Source organism: Chrysochloris asiatica, unplaced genomic scaffold, assembly GCF_000296735.1.
Source record: "Chrysochloris asiatica unplaced genomic scaffold, ChrAsi1.0 scaffold00242, whole genome shotgun sequence".
NCBI lineage: Eukaryota > Metazoa > Chordata > Mammalia > Afrosoricida > Chrysochloridae > Chrysochloris > Chrysochloris asiatica.
Genome location: NW_006408760.1, coordinates 1,191,994 through 1,214,942, shown reverse-complemented (window position 1 = coordinate 1,214,942; position 22,949 = coordinate 1,191,994). Strand labels below are relative to the sequence as shown.

General features: G+C 47.3%; 1 protein-coding gene across 1 annotated transcript in view; it reads right to left on the bottom strand.

Moving 5' to 3' along the window:
* The window catches only part of COL23A1 (collagen, type XXIII, alpha 1), a 544,452-nt gene that overhangs the window by 29,430 nt on the left and 492,073 nt on the right, over positions 1–22,949 (bottom strand). The window contains exons 6-8 of the mRNA XM_006873486.1: positions 3,776–3,802; positions 2,402–2,428; positions 1,014–1,040 (exon numbers count right to left, since the gene is read on the bottom strand). Coding sequence (XP_006873548.1) covers positions 1,014–1,040; positions 2,402–2,428; positions 3,776–3,802 — 81 coding nt within the window. The remainder of the gene's footprint in view (positions 1–1,013; positions 1,041–2,401; positions 2,429–3,775; positions 3,803–22,949) is intronic.

Genomic DNA, 22,949 nt, shown 5'->3' with positions numbered 1-22,949 from the left:
CTCAATACCATTCCCATGATCCACCATTCAGAGATCTTCACCCTGGGTTACATTTTCCACTCACATTCTTCCTAAGAACTGGGAGAATGTCACTCCAATGGCTGTTCTGAAGTCGAACCCCACCTCTCAACTTCCATAATCAAGTCTGATCTCCAGGTGGGCCACATGGTCATGTCCACTTAATATTGACCCTGTGACAAGACCCAGTATCCTGGCCCACCCTGGGAGCTCCTTTGTATTTGGGGACCTCCACTCTGTGCACCAGTCTTCCCCTGAGCAGACCCCAAGCTCGGCCCAGGTTACTTCTGAGCTCCAGCGCTGAGATTCAGGGCAGCAGTGGGCTGAGAGGAGACTTGGTCCACACTTTTCACTCATATGGCTCCAGTGAGTTTTCATGACAACTCTTTGGGGTAGTGGCTCTCATTCCCTTTCATGGTTGAAATAGCTGAGTCTCAGGGGATCCAGTGACTTGCTCAGGACCACTCGACTGGTAAGTGGCAGAGCTGAACTTTGGGGTCAGGCCTGCTGACTCCAAATCCTTCACTCTTCCTGCAGGGTCAGTTGACCTCAGGAAGGTCAGACAATGGTCCACAGTGATCAATGTGACCAGGACATCCTGTCAGAGAACCTTCATCTGTGCGAGGCGTGCAGCCTAGTCAGACTGAGAAGACTGGGGCATCCACACAGTGAACTGAAAACAGGCAGGACAGACAGTGGGAAGCCAGGGTGGCCTCACTCATGGGTTTCTGTGATAAGCTATTGGAAGCTAGGATTTGGAAAAAACACTAACATGTCTTATTGTTGTTGTTAAGTGCTGTTGTGTTGGTTCTGACTCATAGTGACCATGCACAGGGTTTCCGAGGAATAGCTAGTGAGTTTGAACTACCGACCTTGCAGTTCAAACTGACTTTGCAGTCCACTGCTTATCCTACAGTGCCACACCAAGACTCTGGACAACATAAAACACACCATATGGGGTGGGGTGGGTGAAAAGGGCTGCACTCAGTTCTTACCCGGGGGCCGAAGTCACCTGGTGCCCCCTAGGAACATAAAACAGAAATTCATCGTCACTATGGTAATTGACATTTACGGAGGACTGACAACACCTCGCTCACACCACCTCATTCTCTTCTAACCAAAATAATAAATAGGCAGGCTCCAGCTCTATTTTTTAATCTCAGAGAGATTAAGTTACCTGCCCAAGGTTACATAGCCTGCAGATCCTGGACGGGAAGCTAGGTGTTTTATTATCTATTGCCAGCCCCCAGCCATTCGAGGTCCCAGACATGGTAGAGCAGAGATGAGCTGCTCCCACTGTGTCTTCTTGGAAGCCCTGAACCTCAGAACAATGGGAAATGGGAATGGTAATTGATGTTTGAAGCCATGAAGCATCAGAACAGTGTGTTATGCAGGGATGGTTACCAAGATACCATTTCTGTTTTCAGAGCCCCTGCCTTCATCCTTTCTACAACCACAGGGGCATTAGGACCAGCAGGAATCATTACATGAGCACCCACACGAGTGGCATCCTCTACAAAGGATATTCAGATCACCCCCTCATGGCTCCCTCCTTAGGACTTTCATTTACAAATGGGGAAACTGAGGCCCACGAAGCTGAGACGATTGCCTGAAGTCACATGGTTGTTGGTGGAGTTGGAATGCAGACTTATGACTCTGGACACCAAATCCTGTCCCATTCTCACTGCTTCATCATCCAGAGGATGTGCTGGCAGCCTGCCTGACTTCTCTACCCAGGCTACATCTCAGTGGGCCCCACTGCCCACAGTTCTTATTGGTCCATTTCTAAATCCATGCTGGGAGTGGAGGTGGCCTAGCTGCAGTCTGGAGGTGTCTGGCTGGGCCTGCTGCACCAAGCTCTACTCTTAACTCTGGTGCCAAAGGGGGCCACATAGACCTTTCCTCTCTCCTGCTTCCTCCCAGAGCTATCAGCTTTCCAAGTCTTCCAGAGGGCTGCTCAGGACATTAAGTGCCAAGTGTCACCAGGGTCTGCAAAGGTCCTAATGGCAGCTGTCATCTGTTACCCTGAGGGGTTTCCTCCCCACAAAGAATACCACTAGCAGTCAGTAGTCCATCCTCCTGGTATCCCCAGTGCATGATCAATCACTTGGGAAACCTGTTATTCCAGCCCTCTATGACTTTTAGGTTTTGTTACACTCTGGTGCCAGGAGAACTCAGGTTCAACACACCTGGGTACTTTATCTTATCAAATGAAGTCATTTAAAATAATTGGCACAACTAGCCCTACTTAACTGATGGGGACACTGAGGCTTTAAGAGAGAATGTGCCTTGCCCAAGGTTACACTACAGAACATAAATTTGAAAGCAGTTGCTGATGTTCTTCATTAGCTGACCCACCTGGACAGGTTCCAATATCACTTACCTTTTCCCCTTTGGGGCCTGGAAGTCCCTGGAGAAGGAAGGTGGAGAAAACACAGGTGTGAGTAAGGAGGACTAGACTGGCTCCCCTTATAGTTCCCTAAGGTGTGATGGGCAGAAAGGACTGGGATGCTGAGCAGAGCTATGTGTGGCCACTGGAAAGTTACACACAAGTCTGGAAGCTCTTGTGGCCCCAAGGCAGGTCTACACCTCAGTCCCTCAGCACAAGAGATACAGGGGCAAGGGATTCTCTCTCAGCAAGGGCCCGCTGGCATCCACTTAGCAAGAAGGGTGTTTCCTCAGTTAGCACCCGTGCTAGTTACTCCTCCCAGAGAGGTGCAGCCCCTATGCTCCATGCCACCCATGAACCCATGAGTAGGTGGATTGAGATCCTGTCTCGACACTCCATATTCCATCAGGGCAGCAGCCCCTTGGGGTCTGGTGCGTATCTATGGAGGTAGAGTGGCTCCATGTAGACCATGGTGGCTGTAGTCAATGATGTTAGGAAACATGTCCTCTCAATCCTGCCAGGTGACCAGGGCTTCTGGGCAAGTAGCTCAGTCCCCAGGGTGGAGGCAGACTGGCTCAGGCCAGTTTGGGGCTGACATGTTGAGTCAGGGACTGACCTGCTTGTTGGCTTCCATCCTTTCTAAACTTTCCATCCATCTTCCCTTCAGCCAGTAAATGGATGATTTACTCATCCAATCCTTAAACAACTCATCTATCCAGATAGTCAATCCTTTCTTTCTGTCATTTTAAATCATTCACATGTCAATCAATCAATTCTTCAATAATTTGTCAATTCACCCATTTCTTCATGCATTTATCTACCCACTAACTCTCTGTTCCATGCACCCAATTGTCTGTACAATTCTTAATTCCTTGCCTCATTTGATCATCCATCTGTCTTTCTAGCTAACCCCCCACTCAACCATCCATCCATCCATCTATCTCTTTATCCATCGGTCCATCCATCCTTTCTTTAATCTATCTATCTGTCTGTCTGTTGACCTATCCATTCACTCATCTATCCACATTCAGGTATTTATTTAGTCATGCTCAGTCCTTCCTGTGCATATTAGTCATTCTACTGAGGATGCTTATGGACCAGAAGTTTCTGGTACAGGTGTCCTTCACAAACCCCATAATATCCGTCTGAGCAAGGCCCAGTTGACAGACAAGAAGACTCAGGGTTGGGAGGTTAAGAGCTCTATCCCTGGCCCTATGGTCAGCTGGTGCTAGAACTGGATTTGAACTCAGGTTTGATACCACAGTGACTTTTCTCTGTGCTGTATTGAGGTCTCCTTCCCTCTGGCACCACACAGTCTCTCCCAATCTTATATCAGCTGCCCATCCCAGAACCACCAGCATCACTTACAGGCTTTCCATCCAGACCCAGCGGCCCCTGGGAAGGAGAGAGAGCAAAGGTCACACATAGATTAGCTTTTTCTCAGTATTTAATGATATAGATGCATTTGTGTTGACAAGAAAACAGGGGGTCTGTGTTTCAGTGGTGGGGTGGGGCTTCTGTGTGTGTGCCTACAATTCCCTCTACTGACTTTAGAGCTTCATTCTTCTTTAAATACCACTGCCCATCTCAATCCTGAGTGTGGGCAAGGCTGACCCACCCCTCCATCCAGGTCAGGCACATGACCTCATTCCCTGGGTGGGCCAGGTGCCTGACTCAGGGCTGAGCATGTGTGCCCCACTGGGCCATTGAAAGCTGTGCCTGGAACTTCCAGTGTGGTACTTTAGGGGAAAGAGGGCTCTTGTGTCCTCATGGGGCTATTCCTGGAGCTCCAGGGGCCACCACAAGGCTTGAGAAAGAGCCAGCGGAGAGGAAAGCAGAGTGGAGACAGAGAGAAAGGCAGGGCATACTGCCCAAAGCAGGAACTACTCCTATACCCTTCAGTTAAAACACTTTCCCTATCATCCAGCTAGAGTTGAGCTACTCTCCCTAGTAACTGGAATAGTTAGTTCCAAGGACACTGGCTCCTTTGGTTCCCTGCTTTGCGACAGCCTTTTCAGGAAAAGCAGAGGCTATAAGAAGCCAAGTAACACAAGACACCTCAGGGACATCAGGGGCCTCTGTGATGTCTACAGAGGGACAGTGACCACTGCCCAGTGTCCCCTTCATTTGTCTACCCATTTGTTCATTTTATAGTCTTGCTGAGCCCCACCTCGGTGTGGGTGGAGAATCCAACGGGGGATCTTGCTGACCAGGTCCATGTGACCCCTGCTAACCTCCTAGTCCTCCTCCCCTGCCCTGGCACACACCTTATCCTGGACCCCAACAGCACCCACATCAGCCCTTTGGACACCTGGTCTACCTGTGTGGCATCCTTTCCTGTCTTTGTGCATCTTCATTGTCATTATCTCCTCTTCTGTGAAGCCCTCTAGGTTTCCCCACTCCTCAGAGTCAGGCCATCTGTCCCTGTGCCCAGTACACTCTATCCGCACATAATGCAATGTATTGAGCTGTGTGGTCCACACAAGTCTTCCCCACTGGGATCAGGAAAAGGGTCTGACTGATGTCCCTGTGGCTCCAGAGCTTGGGTGGAGCTGGGCACAGCCTGAACTGGGCAGTGTGTGTACAGATACATATGCTGCTTTGTGAAGGTGAGCCAGTGGCCAAATAAAGGGTCTGCAGGTTCAGAGCTGAGAGTGTGCGTGTCCAGCTGGGAAGATTATGGAGCTGCCTTAAGAAAGTAACCATGGGTGCTGATTTGGACATAAATGTGTGTGCAGTTTTCACCCTATCTGTAAATTTGCAGATAGTCCTGGTGTGGTGCTGTAGGATAAGTACTGAATCCTAAGGTTTGAGCCACAAGGTCGTCAGTTCAAAATCACAAGTTGCTCCTCGGGAACCCTATAGAGGGTTGCTATGAGTCAGAACCAACTCGATGGCACTCAACAATACATACACACACATGTATGTGTTGTTGTTAAGTGCTGTCAAGTCAGTTCTGACTCTTAGCGACACTGTATAGGGTTTCTAAGGAGTAGTTGGCGGACTTCAACCACAGACATTGCAGTTAGCAGCCCAGTGCTTATCCTATAGTACCACACTAGGTGGTGGTAGTGGTTGTGTGCCGTCGAGTCAGTTCCAACTCATAGCGACTCTGTTTAGGGTTTTCTAGACTATAAATCTTTATAGGAGCATAAAGCCTCATCTTTCTCCTGTGGAGCAGCTGATGGATTTGAATTGCTGATCTCATGTTTGGTAGTCTGACACACAACCCACTACCCCATCAGGGCTGTAAACATATATACATATATGTTGTTATAGTTGTTAAGTGCCACTGAGTCGGTTCCAACTCATAGCGACCCTATATAGGGTTTCCAAAGAGATGTTTCCCCACCATTGTACAGAGTGCCCTGTCCCTCCCTGAAGATCTTCTTTTCATACTTCAAGACCCAGCTCAAATGGCCCCTCTTTTGGGAGTGTCCCCAGGGAGGACGTGCATCCATCCAGCCATGTGTCTGTGTAGAGTTGGGCCCCACCCTTCTGAAGAAAAGTCTGTGACTTGCCCCAGGAAGCACGGGAGCTGTCAGAGCAGGCAGGCTCTGGAATAACACAGACTTGGGTCCTAATCCTGGCTGACCCAGCCCAGTTCTGCAGTGTCGGTGGGGTTTAAGTGAAACATTCAAAGTTCTAGGCATTCCAGTTTTCTAGAAGCATATGCTGTAGAAAGATGCCAGATGATCCCTTGACTGCAATCCTCTAGGGGAAACTTGGCATTGACAGTCATCCCCAAAAGTTCTTGGATGGCCAGAACTTGGCTGCCCCTTTGGGCTGCTATCACCCTCGGGTGGGTCATGTAAAGGCAGTTTTGTCCCCAAGGCCTCTTTCAGGTGTGTGAAGAGCCCTATTGCCAAAAGAAAACCAGTGTCCCCATGATGTTGCTGTTGTCAGTTGTTGTCAAGTTGTCTCTGACTCATGGCGACCCCACGCACAACAGCACAACACACTACTTGGACCTGGGCTGCCTTCATGGTTGTCGCTGAGTTTGAGCCCATAATCGAAGATACTGTGTCAACTCAATCTCAGGGAGCGATTCCCTCATTTTTTCCGACCCTCTACTTTGCCAACCATGATGTCCTTTTAAAGAAATTGTTCTTTCCTGAGCTGAAGTTTTACTCTCCTCACTTCTAAGGAACATTCCATTTGTATTTATTTGAGGGTGGTTTTGTGAATTTTTCTGGCAGTGCATGGTATAGACAACATTCTTTACCAACACCACAATTCAAATGCATCCTTTGTTCTTCTATCTGCTTGTAATCACAGAGCTCTTGGCTCTCAAGGCTCCAAGTTTTAAAAAGGTGAATGAGGGTTGCAGCTTCTAAAACACGGGTGTGTGTGTGTGTTTGTGTGTGTGTGTGCTGCATGAACAGCACTCATGGGAATGCCCAGGTTGGGCTGGAGGCAAATCATCTCCAATGCCCAGGAAACCCAAACCCAGATTGGATCTGAGGCCGACAGAACCCACTGATGACATAGAAAGGCCATGTGCCGCCATTTCCACACAGAGGGTGTAGGGGCGTAACCTTGGTGTGTCTAGGTGGCTCTGGGCTCACCTGGGCAGCCAGGCCCCTAAATTATCTGTCTGGGTAAATGGCTGACTCTAGAGAGGACAAACGAGAGAGAGGCTCTTAAGTGATAGATGGTCACTGGGAGTCACTGAGAAGGAGCTTTGGAGGAGATGAAGCAGCCAGACATGCCTCCTGACTCATGACATGATTCTCATCGCTGATCCTAGTGCTCTGGGCTGGTGGGCCCCAGGCTGTTAACCCCTGAGGGATGAGGTATGCCCTTAGTTCCCACGCCACATACTATACTCTGAAAGTAGGGTTCCACAGAACACCGTTCTGTAGGGTGTTAGCAGGGTTCAGTAAGTGAAATAAGTATCAGAAACACTGAGCTAAACCATGTCAACTGGGTTTCCTTCCTGCAGGACCTGTCTAAGCCTTCACTCTGCCTTGAAGATCTCTAAAAGAATGCTGTTTCCCAGGCTCATCTGACCCCACAGCTCAAGGCCTGGCTAATTTTCTTTGCAAAGCAACTGCTGTAGTTTCTCATGGATTCCATAATGAAGTACCACAAACTGGGGGGTTCAAAATAACAGAAGTTTATTGCCTCACAGTTCTAGAGACCAGAAGCCCAAAATCAGGGTGTCTCTGAAGGTTCTAGGGAAGAAATCTTTCCTTGTCTCATTCAGCGTCTGGTGGTCTCAGGTGATCTTTAGCTTGTATTTGCATCACTCCAATCTCTGCCTCTGTCTTCACATGGCCATCTTGCCTTGTATCTCTGTGCTTATCTCTGTCTCCTCTTTTTTAAGGACAGCACTTGTACTGGATTAGGACCCACCCTACTGTACCATTGAACCTACCAGTTACTCCGAGGGAGAAAAGAGGAGGCTTTCTGCTCCTGTAATGATTTACAGCCTTGGAAACCCTATACAGGGTAACTATGAGTCGGAACCGATACAGTGGCACACAACCACCTCCAATTACACTATGACTTCACGCTAACTTAACTGATCACATGTCCAAAATCTCTAATCCTTCTCCTCACTTACCAACATTTTGCATTTACGACAACAGTTAAAAATCTTTTGACTATTTTGCTCATTAACGATATACATTTGGCAGTATTAAATGCCCAGGTGCTAGGAGAGAATACCACTGGCTATGACAGGTAAGGTTATGTGTCAATGTGGGTGGGACATGATTCTCAGTGGATGGCAGTTATGTAATGATATAGTCATCTTCCAGTTTGTAATCTGATGTGGTCACCCTTCATAATGGATTTTCTTTTTTGGAACACGATTCAACCCGTAACAGTGACTGAGGTACAGACTAAGGGGCTGATCTGCGGACCAATCATTTCCTTGGGTGGGAAGAAGGGCTGAGTCTGGGTGCTCTTTAGAAGATGAGAAACAACTCAAGACAGGACAGGGGCTGGTCTGAAGGAAGCCATAAACAAGTCTGGGGGGTATGGTCATGCTAAACAGAGTGGGGCAAGGCCCAGGCTGAGTGCCCAAGCCAGGGACAAGGTGGTTCTGAGTAGAAGGGATGGGGAAGGAGGTGGAGGAGAAGCGGGGCCATCTGGGATGGTGGTGGTGGTAGAATAGAGCTGCAGACGCTGTCTCCTGTTAGGGCAACCCTCCTCTGTTCCAGGAGCCCTGGGTAGTGGCTGAGGGTTTGAGTCTACTTCAAGGCACTTCAGAAGAAAGACCTGATGATTAACTTCCCAAAACTCAGCACTTGAAAACTCTATGGAGTGCAGTTCTACTCGGACACATATGGGGTCACCATGCATTTAAGTTGACCGCACTGTAACTGGTACTGGTTTTCCCTGCCCCAGACAATGGGGTGCCAACCACAGGCCACCTCCCTGCTCTCCTCCCTCCATCTCCCAGAATGAAGAAAGGGAAGGAGAGTGGCTCAGAGCAGGTTTCCCAGAAGCCCACAGAGTGAAGGGCAGGGCTTAAGCAGTTCTAGTTTCACATCCCTTTTCTGGGCCTCAGTTTCCTGGTCTACAGAATGGGGAGAACAGTTCAAACCTCCCAGGGTGATCCTGAGGATCAGATGCCCGACACAGTGCCTGCAGGCATGCAATCCCCACCCACCCCGCCCTGCCTGATCAAAGCAGGGTAACCACCAGAGGTTTTCAACGCCTCTGCCCTTGGAGCAAGCCAACAGCTGTTTACAAGCCTTGGTTCTGCTTTAAATCACTCTTTTCCCCCATGGAGATCAGCTAACTCCAGGACGTTTCCGGATGCACCAGAAGAAAAACAAAGCCCTTGACTACATCTGAGTAGCAGACCTGCTGGGGGTGGGGGACTGCCCTGGGGACACCAGATGATGTCAGTTCATCAAATTACCAGGGCCTGTGTCCTGATTCAGGCCATTGCCTGGTAGCCCAGAGCCTCAGTTTCCCCATCAGTAAAACAAAGATCATGCTGTGCTCCTTTCAAATGACAGACAGCTCAAGAAGGAACCTAGTCTAGACCTTCTGTCTCCTCTTCTAGTCCAATCCAAGACACAGGACATACAGGCAGGAGCCACACTGGTGGACTTGAGGTCTTCACTGGCCCTGGCATTGGGCAGTCCTGGGAAGTGACCTTTATGAGGCCTTTAGAGTGTAGGGTATATCCGCTGCTACTGTCATGTGTTTGCTCACATCCTCATTCACCTGCTGCATACTTTTGGAGAAATATTAACAAGTGTGGCTAAAAAAGGGGAAGTTTCTTGGTGAAATAAATTTGGGATGTGGGTTATGCTTGAGACAGGCCTGGAACTTCTCAGTGCTGTCATGGTTGTTGTTAGCGGCTGTTGAGTTGGCTGCGGATTCATGGTGACTCCATGCACAATGGAATAAAATGTGGTCCAGTCTTGGGCCTTCCCCAGGATCAGTTGCGGATTGGACTGTTGTGATCCATGGAGTTCTCATTGGCTGATTTTTAGCAGTAGACCGTCAGGCCTTTTTTCCTAGTCTGTCTTAGTCTAGAAGCTCCTCTGCAACCTGCTCAGCATCATAGCAAATATAGAGCCCTTGCTGAGAGATAGGTGGTAACCGTGCATGAAGTACAATGGCTGGGAATCGAACCCAGGTCTCTTGCATGGAAGGCAAGATTTTTACCAATGACCTAATCAATGTGTATCACCAAACTGTAGGGATTATGTTGCCCCATATACTTCACACCAGGATAATGTCCAGGATAAAGGTTCCTCCCTTTAGGCTGTGGGTCTCTTCACTGACCCTCAGTGGCCCTCAGTGTCCTCAAGCATCTATTGAACTGCATGAAACCAATACCTGGACTGTGTTTGGATACAAACAGGAGCAAATGCGCAAACCTGCTGGAGAGCCTGTTGGGGAATGGATTCCTCAGGATGCATGCACTAGGATGGGGCCCCTGAATGAGAGCCTTACCTCAGTTATCAGTTCACCAAACCAAAGCCACTGCAGTCAAGGCAATTGTGACTTGTAGCTACCCTATAAGACAGAGTAGAAGTGCCACATAGGGTTTCCAAGACTAAACCTTTATGGAAGCAGATTGCCTCACCTTTCTCCCAAGGAGTGGCCAGTGGGTTCAAACTGTGGACCTTTTGGTTAGCAGCTGAGGATTGTAACTATACCGTCAAGGCTCCTTGATTATCAGTCCAGGCAGGGACCAGCAATTATTCCACAGATGGTGGCAATTCATCAAATTACCAGGCTGCGAGGGTCTGAGGTCCCAGCCTGGGAAGTACGCATTCCTGCATGAAAGCTTCTGAAGCCCTCGCCCAGCCTAATTAGGATGTCCAGTGGGTCATGGGTGGGTGGGCAGTCCCTCAGGGCAGGTCAGCACCATCTGGTTCTGATTTCTTAGACCAGGCCACTTGCACATTTGTAGGTCCCAGCAAGATTGTCCAGGCTTATCAATTCTTTGCTCCAGGGAAGGGAGAGAAAGCCTTCAATTCATAGCTCCAGCCCACTGCATCTCCATCCATTTATTGTCGCTGTTGTTAAACGCCCTGGAGTCAGTTGACTCATGTTGATCCCATGTACAACAGAGCAAAACACTGTCCAGTCCTGCTTCATTTTCACAATCCTTGTGATGTTTGAGCCCATTGTTGTAGCCATTTCATTGAGAGTCTTTCTCCGTTCTGCTGACCCTCTGCTTTACTAAGCATAATATTCTTCTCTCCCTGACAACTTGTCCAAAGTAAGTGAGACAAAGATTAGTTATTCTCCCTTCTAAGAAGCATTCTGACTGTATTTTTTCCAAGACAGATTTGTTTGTTTTTCTAGTAGTCCATGATATTTTCAATATTCTTCACCAACATCTTAATTCAAATGCATCAATTCTTCTTTGGTCTTCTTTAGCCATTGTCTGGCTTTCACATACATATGAAGTGAATGAAAATACCTCTCAGCACACTGAGATACCGTATTTCTCAAAGTGACATCTTTGCTCTTTGTCACTTTAAAGATGTCTTGTATAGCAGATTTGCCTAATGTAATAGGTTGTTTGATTTCTTAACAGCTGCCTCCATGAGCGCTGTTTGTGGATCCAAATAAAACGAAATCGTTGACAACTTCAATCTTTTCCAATTTATCATGATGTTGTTTATCAGTTGTGAGAATTTTCATGTTCTTTATGTTGAGGTGTATTCATCCTTGTGGTGGCATAGAATCCCTCCCTGGAATCAGTTCCCTGAGATCTGGGAGACTTGGTAGAGTGGGCTCAACGATCACTGACAGCACTCAGAACAGGCTGAGGGACTAGAGTTGGGCATGGGCTAAAGAGCCTGCCCCAAGGCCAGGCCTGTTTCCCACTGGCTTCTTGGCAGGGATACCTCCCTTGTCTGTAAAATGAAAGTTAAACATAGAACTAGCCCTGGTGTGGAGCTGTGGGAGAGGCACTCGACCATACGATAGGTTTGAACTGCAAGGTCGCTCTATGGAATCAGATGCTCAATGGAATCCCTAAGCAGGGTTACTATGAGTTGAACTGTCTCAACAGCACTTAACAATAACACACCATATGACCCAGCAATTCCACTCCTACATATGTGCCCAAGATACTTCAAAGCAGTGACACGAACAGGCACATGTGTACTAACGTTCACTGTATCAGGATTCACAACAGATGAAAGGTAGAAACAGCCTAAATGTCCGTCAACAGATGGATGTATAAACAAGATGAGGTATACCCAGACAATGGAATACTACTCAGTCATAAAGAGAAATGCAGTTCTGACACAAGTCACAGCACGGATGAACCTTGAAAACATTATGAGTGAAATCAGTCACAAAAGGACAAACATGTCTGATTCTACTTATGTAAAGTATCTAGAACGAGCAAATACACAGAGACCCGCATTTTATTAGTAGTTGCCGGGAGCCACTGGTGGTGGTAGTGTGCCATGGAGTCAGTTCCGACTTACAGCGACCCTGTATAGGGTTTCTGAGGCTGTAAATCTTTACAGGAGCAGAAAGCCTCATTTTTCTTCTGCAGAATGGCTGGTAGTTTCAAACTGCTTACGTTGAGGTTAGTAGCTCAACTGATAACCACTATGCTATCAGAGCTCCTTATCACTAGTTAAATGTAACAACTTGATTTAAGCCTTACTTCTGCTACTTAAACTAGCTGGGCCATTTAACCAATTATAAGCTAAAATATTGGTGGTTTAAATGAGTTAGTTTATGTGAAGTTTAACGTTTAGAAGCATTCCAATCACACAAAAAGTATTTTGTGACTGCTAATTCCTCTTGGATCAATTATTAACACTCAAGGAAGCAGCAGTCAAGAAATCAAACGACGTATTGCATTAGGCAAATCTACTGCACAAGACCTTTTTAAAGTGTTGAAGAGCAAAGATGTCAGCTTGAAGACTAAGGTGCACCTGACCCAAGCCATAGTATTTTCAATAACCTCATATGCATGCGAAAGCTGGACAGTGAATAAGGAAGACAGAAGAAGAATTGATGCTTTTGAGTTATGGTGTTGGAGGAAAACATTGAAAGTGCCATGGGCTGCCAAAAGATCCAATAAATCCATTTTGGAAGAAGTGCAGCCAGAGTGCTCCTTAGAGGCCAAGATGGTCAGGCTTTGTTTCTCATACTTCGGACATATTGTCAGGAGGGACCATATTGGAGAAGGACATCATGTTTGGTAAGGTGGAGGGTCAGAGAAAAAGAGGAAGACCCCCAACAAGATGGATTGGGCAAGTGGCAGCATCGATGGACTCAAGCGTGGCAACAATAGTGAGGTTGGTCCAGGATCGGGCAGCGTTTTGTTCTATTGCGCATAGGGTCGCTATGAGTCGGTACTGACTCGATGGCACCTAACAACAACAACAACAATTGTCGATATTTGAGAGCAGTGAATGAACAGAAATTTTTTTTTGCTGAAAACAAGGATTAAAGACTAAAAGTAGGTTACTAGTAAGTTATTTGTTTACCGGTAAACATTTGTTTACCGGTAAACATTTAAAGGAGTCCTGGTGTGGCGCTGCAGGTTAAGGTGCTGGATTGCAAAGTAGGTTTGAACTGCAAAGTCGGTAGTTCAAGCTCACCAGCCGCTCCTTGGAAACTATATACAGGACCGTTATGAGTTGGAACCGACTTGACTGCACTTAACAGCAACAACAACAAACATTTAAAGCCAGAGAAAGATGGGGCTTTCTGCTCCCCTAAAGCTTTACAGACTTGGAAACCCTATACAGGGTCACTAGGAGTCTGAACAGACTCGATGGCACACCACCACCAAAGTTTTAAAATAATTGCTTGGAATTCATTTAATGATAGAGGTATGATTGTGAACAAAAAACCCGAGGCTAAATGATTTAAGTTGAATTTTAAGAAATGTTAAAAAAAAAAAAAGGACAATCTTTTTTCTCTGAGAGAACTATATCTGGATTCCTGGTGTTGCGTTGTAGCATCAGCACTGAACTGTGAACCAAAAGCCCTACACAGGGTCACTATGACAGTATATAACAACAACAACATCAAAAGCAGGAAGGAGCCATGGTGGTGCAATGCTTAAGCACTCAGCTCAGCGTTTAAGAATAGTCAGCATTTCTAACCCGTAAGTGGCTATACAGGAAAAAAGACCAGCCAATATGCTTCCATAAATATTATAGCCTCGGGAACCCTACAGGGCAGTTCTACTGTGTTATACAGGGTCACTAAGAGTTGGAATAGAGTAGACACAATACCACCACACCACAAGAATAGGAAGTCCCTAGGCAAAGGGGAAGGAGCTCTGGTAGCGTAGTGGTTATGAATCGGGCTGTGAACCTTAAGGTCAGTGGTTCAAAACTAGCAGTTTGAAACTACCAGCTGTTCTGTGGGAGAAAGATGAGACTTTCTGCTCCCGTAAAGATTTACAGCAGCCTTGGAAAACCTGTACAAGGTCACTATGAGTTGGAACCGACTCCATGGCATATAACAACAACAACAGGCAAAGGGGAGTTACTGTTTGGGAAGCAGTACATTTGTTTATGGTGACAGAAAATTTGGTAAAGATTGTGGATGATGGTTGCACATGATAAACACAATGGCTACCATTAAGTTGTAGGTATGAAAAATGCTGAATTGGTGAATATTGCATTAAAAGAGGGGGCTTCAAAAAGTTCATGGAAAAAAAGGCATTAAAAGATAATAGAATTTCCCCATGAACTTTTTGAAGCCCCCTTGTATTTTTATAACAATAAAAATGTCAGGGCTGGATCTGGGGCAGAGGCTGGTCTGGACCCAGGTGTTAATTTGGTCAGTGCAGAATGAAATTAAAAAAAGCAAAAAACCAGTTGAAGCCTTTGCAAATTGTGAGATTTCATGTAAGCATTCTGAATTCTGCCTTGCCTTGAAAAGGTGGAAGATTTCATACCTCCCCAGGCCCTCATGCCTGATGAGCAGTAACTGACCATTCAAGTGTGCCCCGAGCAGAGCACTGCCCAGGGCCACAGGTTCCATCCTCCCTCCTGCTTTATGCCTGTCCTACACTCTGCTCCAGGGGGCCAGCCAGGTCTGGAAGGGCACCTTTGTTGGCAACCCTTGGCCTAGACATTCTCCTATGCTGCTTTCAGCTCTACTATTCTGTGAGACACTGCTGCCAGATGGCTTCTATTTTGGGGAGAAGCTGTGCTCAGCAAATATCCTGTGTGTGCTGGAAGCAATTACACATAAGTCCCCATTACACATCAGGGCCAGGACAGGGGTGTCTGCAGTGCTGTGCCTTTCAACTGATCCCCAAATACCTGCTGCAAATTACACCTTTGCCCACTTTGCTATGTAATGGCGAGGACAGAGTTTTTGGGTGAGGGAATCAGGAGGTATGGGAGGATGGAGGCTGTAGCAGGAACTGGATTATGTTGCTCAATCCTCCTCTTGTTTGGTGTTTCCAGTTCAGCATGTGGGGCTGGCTTGGTGGAAGGCACTTGAAGGAGGAGAGAGGCTGGGGCACCAATCAGCAGCTGATTATGGTGCCAGTCTTGGCTGGAGTGGAGATGGAGCAGCTGCTGGGTAGAGGGAGGGGTGTTATTAACAGTGTATTAACAGTGCATCTTGAACTATGTCATGGAACAGGAAAAAGGAGGCAGCAAACAGAGAGATGGTAGTCCCTGGGGTGCAAAAGGTTACACACTTGATTGTTAACTGAAAGGTTGGAGGCTGGAATCTCAGAAGAAAGGCCTGATGATTTATTTCTGAAAAAAACATCCATAAGCTTGGGATCCTGCATTTATAGCTTTAGACTCTCCAAACGGTTCCCCTTCTCTGTGCCTACACTCTGCCCTGCCTAGGACTTGGCCTGTCAATCCTGGACCAGTCATCCCCAGCTTCCCTGCCTCTACAGTGAAGGAGCCAGGGGGTGTCCTGATGATTAGGTGCCTGCCTAGTAGACTCTGGGGTCAGTTGCTGTACTTCCCTGGGACTCCGTTTCCCCATCTGTACAATGGGCGTGCACCATAGTGACAGTGGTCAGCCAGGGTTCAGCACACAGTAGGCATTAGAGGCAGGTGAGTTAAGGAGTATAATGTGCTCAAGGCTAGTTATAGGGGGTGCAAACTGGCTGTGGGTGAATGGAGCCAAAGTACCATCTCACTAAAAGCCTTCTAGCTGGCATCACTGAGAAGACTGCAGCCTCACGTGACAACTGTTATCACCACTGCTCAGAAGCCAGGTGTGACCAGGTGGGCCAGGGATGTAGGCCTGAATCATGAACTCTCCCCAAAGCACCTCCCTACCTCTTACTCCCACAATATCTGACCTACCCATACCCATGGCCTTCAAGGCACAGCCAAACCCCTTCCAGACACATGACCTCCTGAGAAGCCTTCCTCAACTTCCTCAGATCAGTTTCTGCTACTGAAGCTCTCCTCTATGTATCTCCTCCACACAGATTGTCTCTGAAGCCCCAGCATTCACCACAGGCCTGCCTCTGACAGATAGATGTCCCTGAGTCTTTCAAATGGCTCCTTCCAAGTCCCCAAGCTGGGTTTCGGCTACTTGATTCTGAATCATCCTAAAGGGAGGCCCACAGGTGGCATGGCCCAGCCTGGTATGCGAGATGATCCCTCAGGCCAGTCTCTCCTCAGAGGTCCCTCCTGGCTTGCACAATTCCACTAGCAGGGAGTTCACTGATTCCTTGGCAGCCTGATGGGTTTGCAAAGTTTTTGGTAAGCCCAGTACTTCCCAGGCAGGATGCCATTGAGAGTCCTTGACCCTCAATGCAGTGTCCGCTCTACTGCCCACAGCCTTGGCAGGTGAGTCAGGGCAGGTGGGGCTGCAGCCAACTCCCTGGCAAGGACTAGACATTCCAGCCTTCTTGTCCTCCCTGTACCTGTGCCTCCCCCACTCTCCACCTCAGGTCTGGGTACTCCTCTTGCAGCTCCCCATTTGTCAATACCTATTTGCTTTCCAACCTGGATTTCCACCGCCCCCTTCTTCAGGGCAGGGTCCCCCACCCCAGGCCAGGCCTGCTGGAACCTGTTACAGCTGTCTGTGCCTTCCAGACCACAGTATAAAGACTGGAACTCGTTTGCGTTTTCATTAATGTTCTCTCCTACTCAACCAGAGGCTCCACATGGGGAGGGACCTCTGGGTGTTCTCATTATTGAGTTCCAAATGTTGAACAAGCACTTTGTACATAGTGAGAATTCAATAAATATTGTTGAATCTAGTTGTCAAATGAGTGATTGTGCATATGAATGAACATGTCTTCCCCACTGGTTCCGGCGTGGCCAGACACACTAGAGGGCGCGCTTGATATACCAAGGGCTGCCTGGTGCTGGCTGACTCCTGCCCTGAGACCCAGCTGGGAGGTCAGCAGGATGCTGGGTTCTGGGTTCCTTCAGCCTCAAGGGCTCCCCCTTCTGGGCTCAGTGAAGATCACTCCCTGAAGCAGGCTTCACTGCAGGGGCTCTCATGGGTCATGTACCTGCTGCCTCCCATGGGTGATGAGACCCAGGATCTGAGGAGCTGGGGTTATACATGGCTAACCTCATAGGTGTATGGTACCCCAAAGCTCATCTCTCTCCATCTCATGGGTAGGACAGGGACCCATCCTTGATATCCGGAGAAGCTGGAGGGACCAGCTGAATTAGCTTTGATGCCCTGAGTTTGGGCAACTCTGTGAACATGCTTTTCTATGTAGTGGGGTGAGGGTACTGGGAAGGGACCCTGCTGCCTGGCAAACTGGGGAGAGCACCTAGCCAGTGATCAGCCCGCTGAGCACTCCTCATCATGGGCAAACTAGCAGAGGACAGGAGATACCACTGTGGGCCCATCACTGCTGCCCTGAGACACCAACTTTCTGAGTGTGCTTCCAGAGCTGGACAGAGGAGGAGGCCTTTTGGGGGCTGATCTTGGGCTTTGGACTCATCAGCCACTGCCCAAACCCAACCCCAACCTCTTGCTGTGGAGGCTATTCTGACTTATGGCAACCTCATATGTTACAGAGGAGAACGACCCTATAAAGTTTTCTTGGGGTGTAACCTTTAGGTTACCAGCTGATCAGAAACCGCTGTGCCACCCAGGGACCAGTCAATGCCAGGAAGATGCAAAAGGCTACTGATGGTTCATGAGGCATCTGGAGACAGAGGGTAGGAGAAGTGGCACAGGCCTTCCTGATGGGTGTGGCTGTCTCCCCCGCCCCACACCCCATGATACTTGCTCAGACACTGGGGCACACTCTGGACCTAGGCAAGGGTTAAACTCTGGTATCACCTCCTTGGGGCTGGCATGGAACCCTGGGAGGAAAGGCCAGTGCAGTGGTCCTTCCCGTAGGCCTGCCTGGGTCTCCCCAAGGTTCCAATCTGGGGACCATTAACAGGGGCTCAGGGAGTCTACTTTTATTCTGTCCCTGCTCTACCCAGGATCTGGGTGAGCTGGAGCACAGCCCTTCAGGGATCAGATGAAGATGAGACATAGGATGTTCAAATCTAAAAACAGATGAATTTGGGATATTACAGATGAATCGTTTAACTAATTACATTTTTACAATCAAAGCTGTTTTTGAACTACGAGAGTGCAAGAAAGCATATGAATATGTGGTGCTCTGTGGTCCTTTTTTGTTCACTTGATTAATTCCAAACAGTTCAACTGAATTATTCCTTCTGAAATTAGTCCCAGGCTGAGACCCTGTCTCCAATCTCGCATCTCAGCTGGGAGCTCGTGCTAAGCTGGCCCGAGGCTGTTGAGGCCACTCTGGAGAAAACGTGCAGTTGCGGTGCCTCCTACACATGTGGTCAGGTGGGCCCTGGGTGAGGTGCTGGGTCTGAGACTGGCCAGTGTGTGGGGGGGCCTGATTCTAGTCCTCTGTCTGACAAAGCTGACCACCAATTCCTGCCAACTCCCATTCCTCAAGTCTGCCCCTTTCACTCCATCTCCATTGGGGCATTCTGATTCAGTCTTCGTGAATACGCTATTCCAACCACTTCCTCTCTGGGTGGTACAGTTTATGTGCTTAGCTGCTAACCAAAAGGTTCCTCTGAGTTTACTCAGAGGCTTGGTGATCTAATTCCCCAAAATCAGCTACTGAAAACCTGTGTTCTACTTTGACATACATGGGGTTGCCTCGATTTGGTGTCTACTTCACAGCAATTGGTTTTGGCCTCATATATGGACCCCCTTCCTGCATTCAGGAAGGCATTTTAATATACAAATCTGTTTCCATCATTTAAACATCTCCTTTGCCTCCAGATTCTTCTGTGAGTATTTAGTGTGTATGTGTGGTGTGTATGTGAGTATTGTGTGTGTATGTGTGGTGGTGGTGGGGGCTTCCCTCTCTTGGTCACTTAACATCACCTTCCCTACTTGCCCCTCAGAGTCACCATCCCCAGGGCACTTCAGACCACAAGGTGCCCCTGTGCTCTCATGCCCCCCCCCCCCCCCCACTGTGCTCACTGTAATTGTGTTCATGTTGCACTGCATGTCTTCCCACTTACCCTGCTGTGGAACTCCTACTCATCCCTCAAGGCACATCTCAAATGTCCCCTTCTCTGTGAGACTTCCCTGCCCTTTCCTTGTGTGGCCTGACACCAACTGTGTCTATATCACAGATCCACCCACTGTAGATAAATCATCTCTTTGCTCAGCTCCGGGACAGTGGGCTGGACAAGGGGGTGACCAATCCTCATCTGTGGTCAGTATCCCAATAGAGGTGGCTGGGGCCAACATGGTTGGGCCAGAAAATAGCTTAGCAGCTCAGAGGCCAAATCAATGGGTACTTAATGAGCCTTATGCACTGTACCCATGACCTCATATAACATGTGTGTGACATATGTGTTTCTAGCTCTGCTTTAAGCACGGGGACGTGAGATGCAGAGGCAACATGACTTGCCCAAGTGAACACAGGCTTTTGCAGCTGGTGCCACCTGCGGGTGGGAGAATCAAGGGGCTTAGGGCGCCTTTAGGGTTGGAAGCATGGAGTAGCAAAATCAGACCCCACATGCTCACCCGTATGAGAGTGGGACAAACTGCATGATAATCTAAGGCTCAGTATTTCAATCCATAAAATGGGCATAAATCATAATGCATATGGGTGTGCTTTGAAACTATAAAGTGCTGCAAGTATATGCAGGCCTCCAGCAAGTACTCAGTAGGGGTACATTGGAAGGGCTTCAAGGGATAAGAGAGGACAGTCCTTGTCACAACTGTAAAGGTTTCTACCTTTTGTGACAAAAACGGGGGAGTAGTTAATGTTACAGTCCACAGAGGACCCTAGAACCATCAAGGGAGAAGAGCACTAGTGGAATGCAGGACTCTAGCCCGAGAAGCAGTGACACCAGAGATGGAGGCAGAGATGGGGACACGGAGAGAGGGAGCAGCTGAGAACTCGACTTATGGAAAGAGAAAGGCTGTGTGCTGGCGGATAGGAGGCAGGCTTTTAAAACCACCCTTTGGTGATTTAAATGATTATATATTCCTTAGTGTTATGTGTACAACTCTCCTCTCCCCCCCCCCCAAACAAAACAAAACAAACAACCCAGAGGGAATACTATTGAATGATGATGCACGGAGGAGATTGTAATCATTGCATTCAAACGATGGTGTAAAGCTGATGTTCTCCCATGTAAATGATCACTCAGTTCACAATAAAAACTTAAAAAAAGACAGAGAGGACAGTTCTTTCTTCTTTGGTTCCTAAAGGAATCTCAGACCTCTTGGCAGGACAATTTGTCTTTGGAGACAAGCGGTTTTATACACATAGTTGCCATGGATTCAATTTAGACTCATGGCAGGTCTTTCTGTAGAAGTGCTTCTGGGTGGTGAACACACAAGCACGTTAACTGTTTGCACCACCTAGGGACAGTACTAGCCATCTGTACTGTGGTGGCTTAAGTCTTGCTATGATGCTGGAAGCTCTATTACCCGTATTTCAAATACTTGCAGGATCAACAATGAGGGCTAGGTTTTAGAGACTTACTTCTGAAAGGGAACCAATAAAACACTATAGGACATGAGCTCCTAGACTGGAAGGCATTCAAAATACACAAGTGACAATGGGCTCAAGCACACCAGAGTAGCACTGGGTACCGTTTCATTTGTGTCACTGTGAGTCAGAGTTGACTCAACAACAGCTAATACCCATAAACACAGCAACTAGAGAGATCTTTGAGAAGCCAACTAGTCCTTCACAAAGCTTTAGTGGTCTCTCGCTGTGGTCACCATCTTACCATGGTCCACAAGGCGCCACTGGATGCAGCCCCTGCAGGCCTCCCTGCCTTCACCTCCTAATGGTTCCCTGAAGCCTGTTTGCTTACGCCGGCCACACTGGCCTCAAAGACACCTGAACACACGTTTGTTCCAATCTCATGACCTCTGCCAGAAAAATTTTCTTTTCCCCAAGACCTATCTTTTCATCATTTAAATCTCAGCTCAAATGTCACCATCCCCAAGGGCCTTCTGACAATGTTATATCTGTCTACCCACTAGTCATCATGCTTGATCACATCACCCTGCTTTCTTTTATTTCAAGCAGATTTGCTTGAAGAAATTTTATTGATTTATGTATTTACTTGATTATGTTTTTTCTCTCTTAACTAGAGGGAAAGATCTTCTTCAGTGCTGGCTCAAAGACCCAGACAAGCTTCTGATATGGAGTCAGTGATCAGTGAGTGATTCTGAAGTGGGTGCGCTGTCCCACCCAAGGCATCTGCCTTCACAACATAACACCTCTCATGCTTCCAAATACACAGGACTTCTTAAGTCCTGGAGGATGCTATCCAAGATGCACTTCTCAAGAAATGTTGAAATTGCATTCTGAAGGTGTACAAAAAAAAAAAAAAAAAAAAAGAAAACGTTAAAAGCTCAATTTAAGAGTCAAGAAAGTGAAAATAACAAAGGAGAGAAGAAGGGAGGATTGTGATGCTTTGACAGGAGATGATGAGAGATTCTATGGTTTTCTGTGCAAAATCCTTAGTGTAGGCAAGGCTGGGCTTTGGATGAGAGTAAAACCATTTTATCTTAAGACAGAAGCCACAGTTTGGGTGGGAACAAAGAGGTGTGATAAGAAATCTCCAGGAAGATTCTATTGAGCTCCTAATTACTCCTTTCTCTTGATCCCATGGCAAACTGGCTGTGTTGGTTCCCCTCCTCTACAGTGCCCCAAAGTCTGGGACTGAGTCTGATCTTTCTTTGTGCCACCCCAGTGCCAAACATGGCACCATTCAGATTTGCTGATTTGCCAAACTTCCTATTTATAAGATGTTAAATCACTACTTTATCAACATAAATTTCCTCTGTGCTGCTGATTCCACAATGCTCTCAGTTCTTGGATCGATTAGGATCCAACAGTCCTCAAACACAGGTCATTTTCACTTTAAAGGATTTGTTCAAACAGAACAAGGGGACACTTAGTGGCTTAAAACTAGGAAAGATGTGCATCAGGCTTGTATTCTTTCAGCACACTTATTCAACCTGAATGCTGAGCAAATAATTGGAAAAAATGGATTATATGAAGAAAAATGTGACATAAAGATTGGAGGAAGGCTCATTAACAAACCTATGATATGCAGATGATACAACCTTGTTTGCTGAAAGTGAAGATAACTTAAAATAGTTACTGATGAAGATCAAAGAGCACATCCTTCAGTATGGGTTGCACCTCCGTGTAAAGAAAACAAAAATTCCTCACCACTGGACCAATAAATAACATCCATATACATGAAGAAAAGATTGAAGCTGTTAAAGACTTAATTTTGCTCAGATTAACCATGAACACTCAAGGAAGCATTAGTCAAGAAATCAAATGTCATATTCCATTAGGCAAATCTGCTGCACCAGACCTCTTTAGAGTGTTCAAGAGTAAAGATGTCAGTTTGAGGACTAAGGTGCACCTGACCCAAGCCATAGTATTTTCAATAACCTCATATGCACGTGAAAGTTGGACAATCAATAAAGAAGATTATAGAAGAATTCATGCATTTGAGTTATGGTGTTGGAGAAGAATATTAAAAACACCATGAATTGAAAAGAACAATCAAATCTGCGCTGGAAGAAGTACAACCAGAGTGCTCCTTAGAAGCCAGGTTGGCCCACTTCGTTGCTCATACTTTGG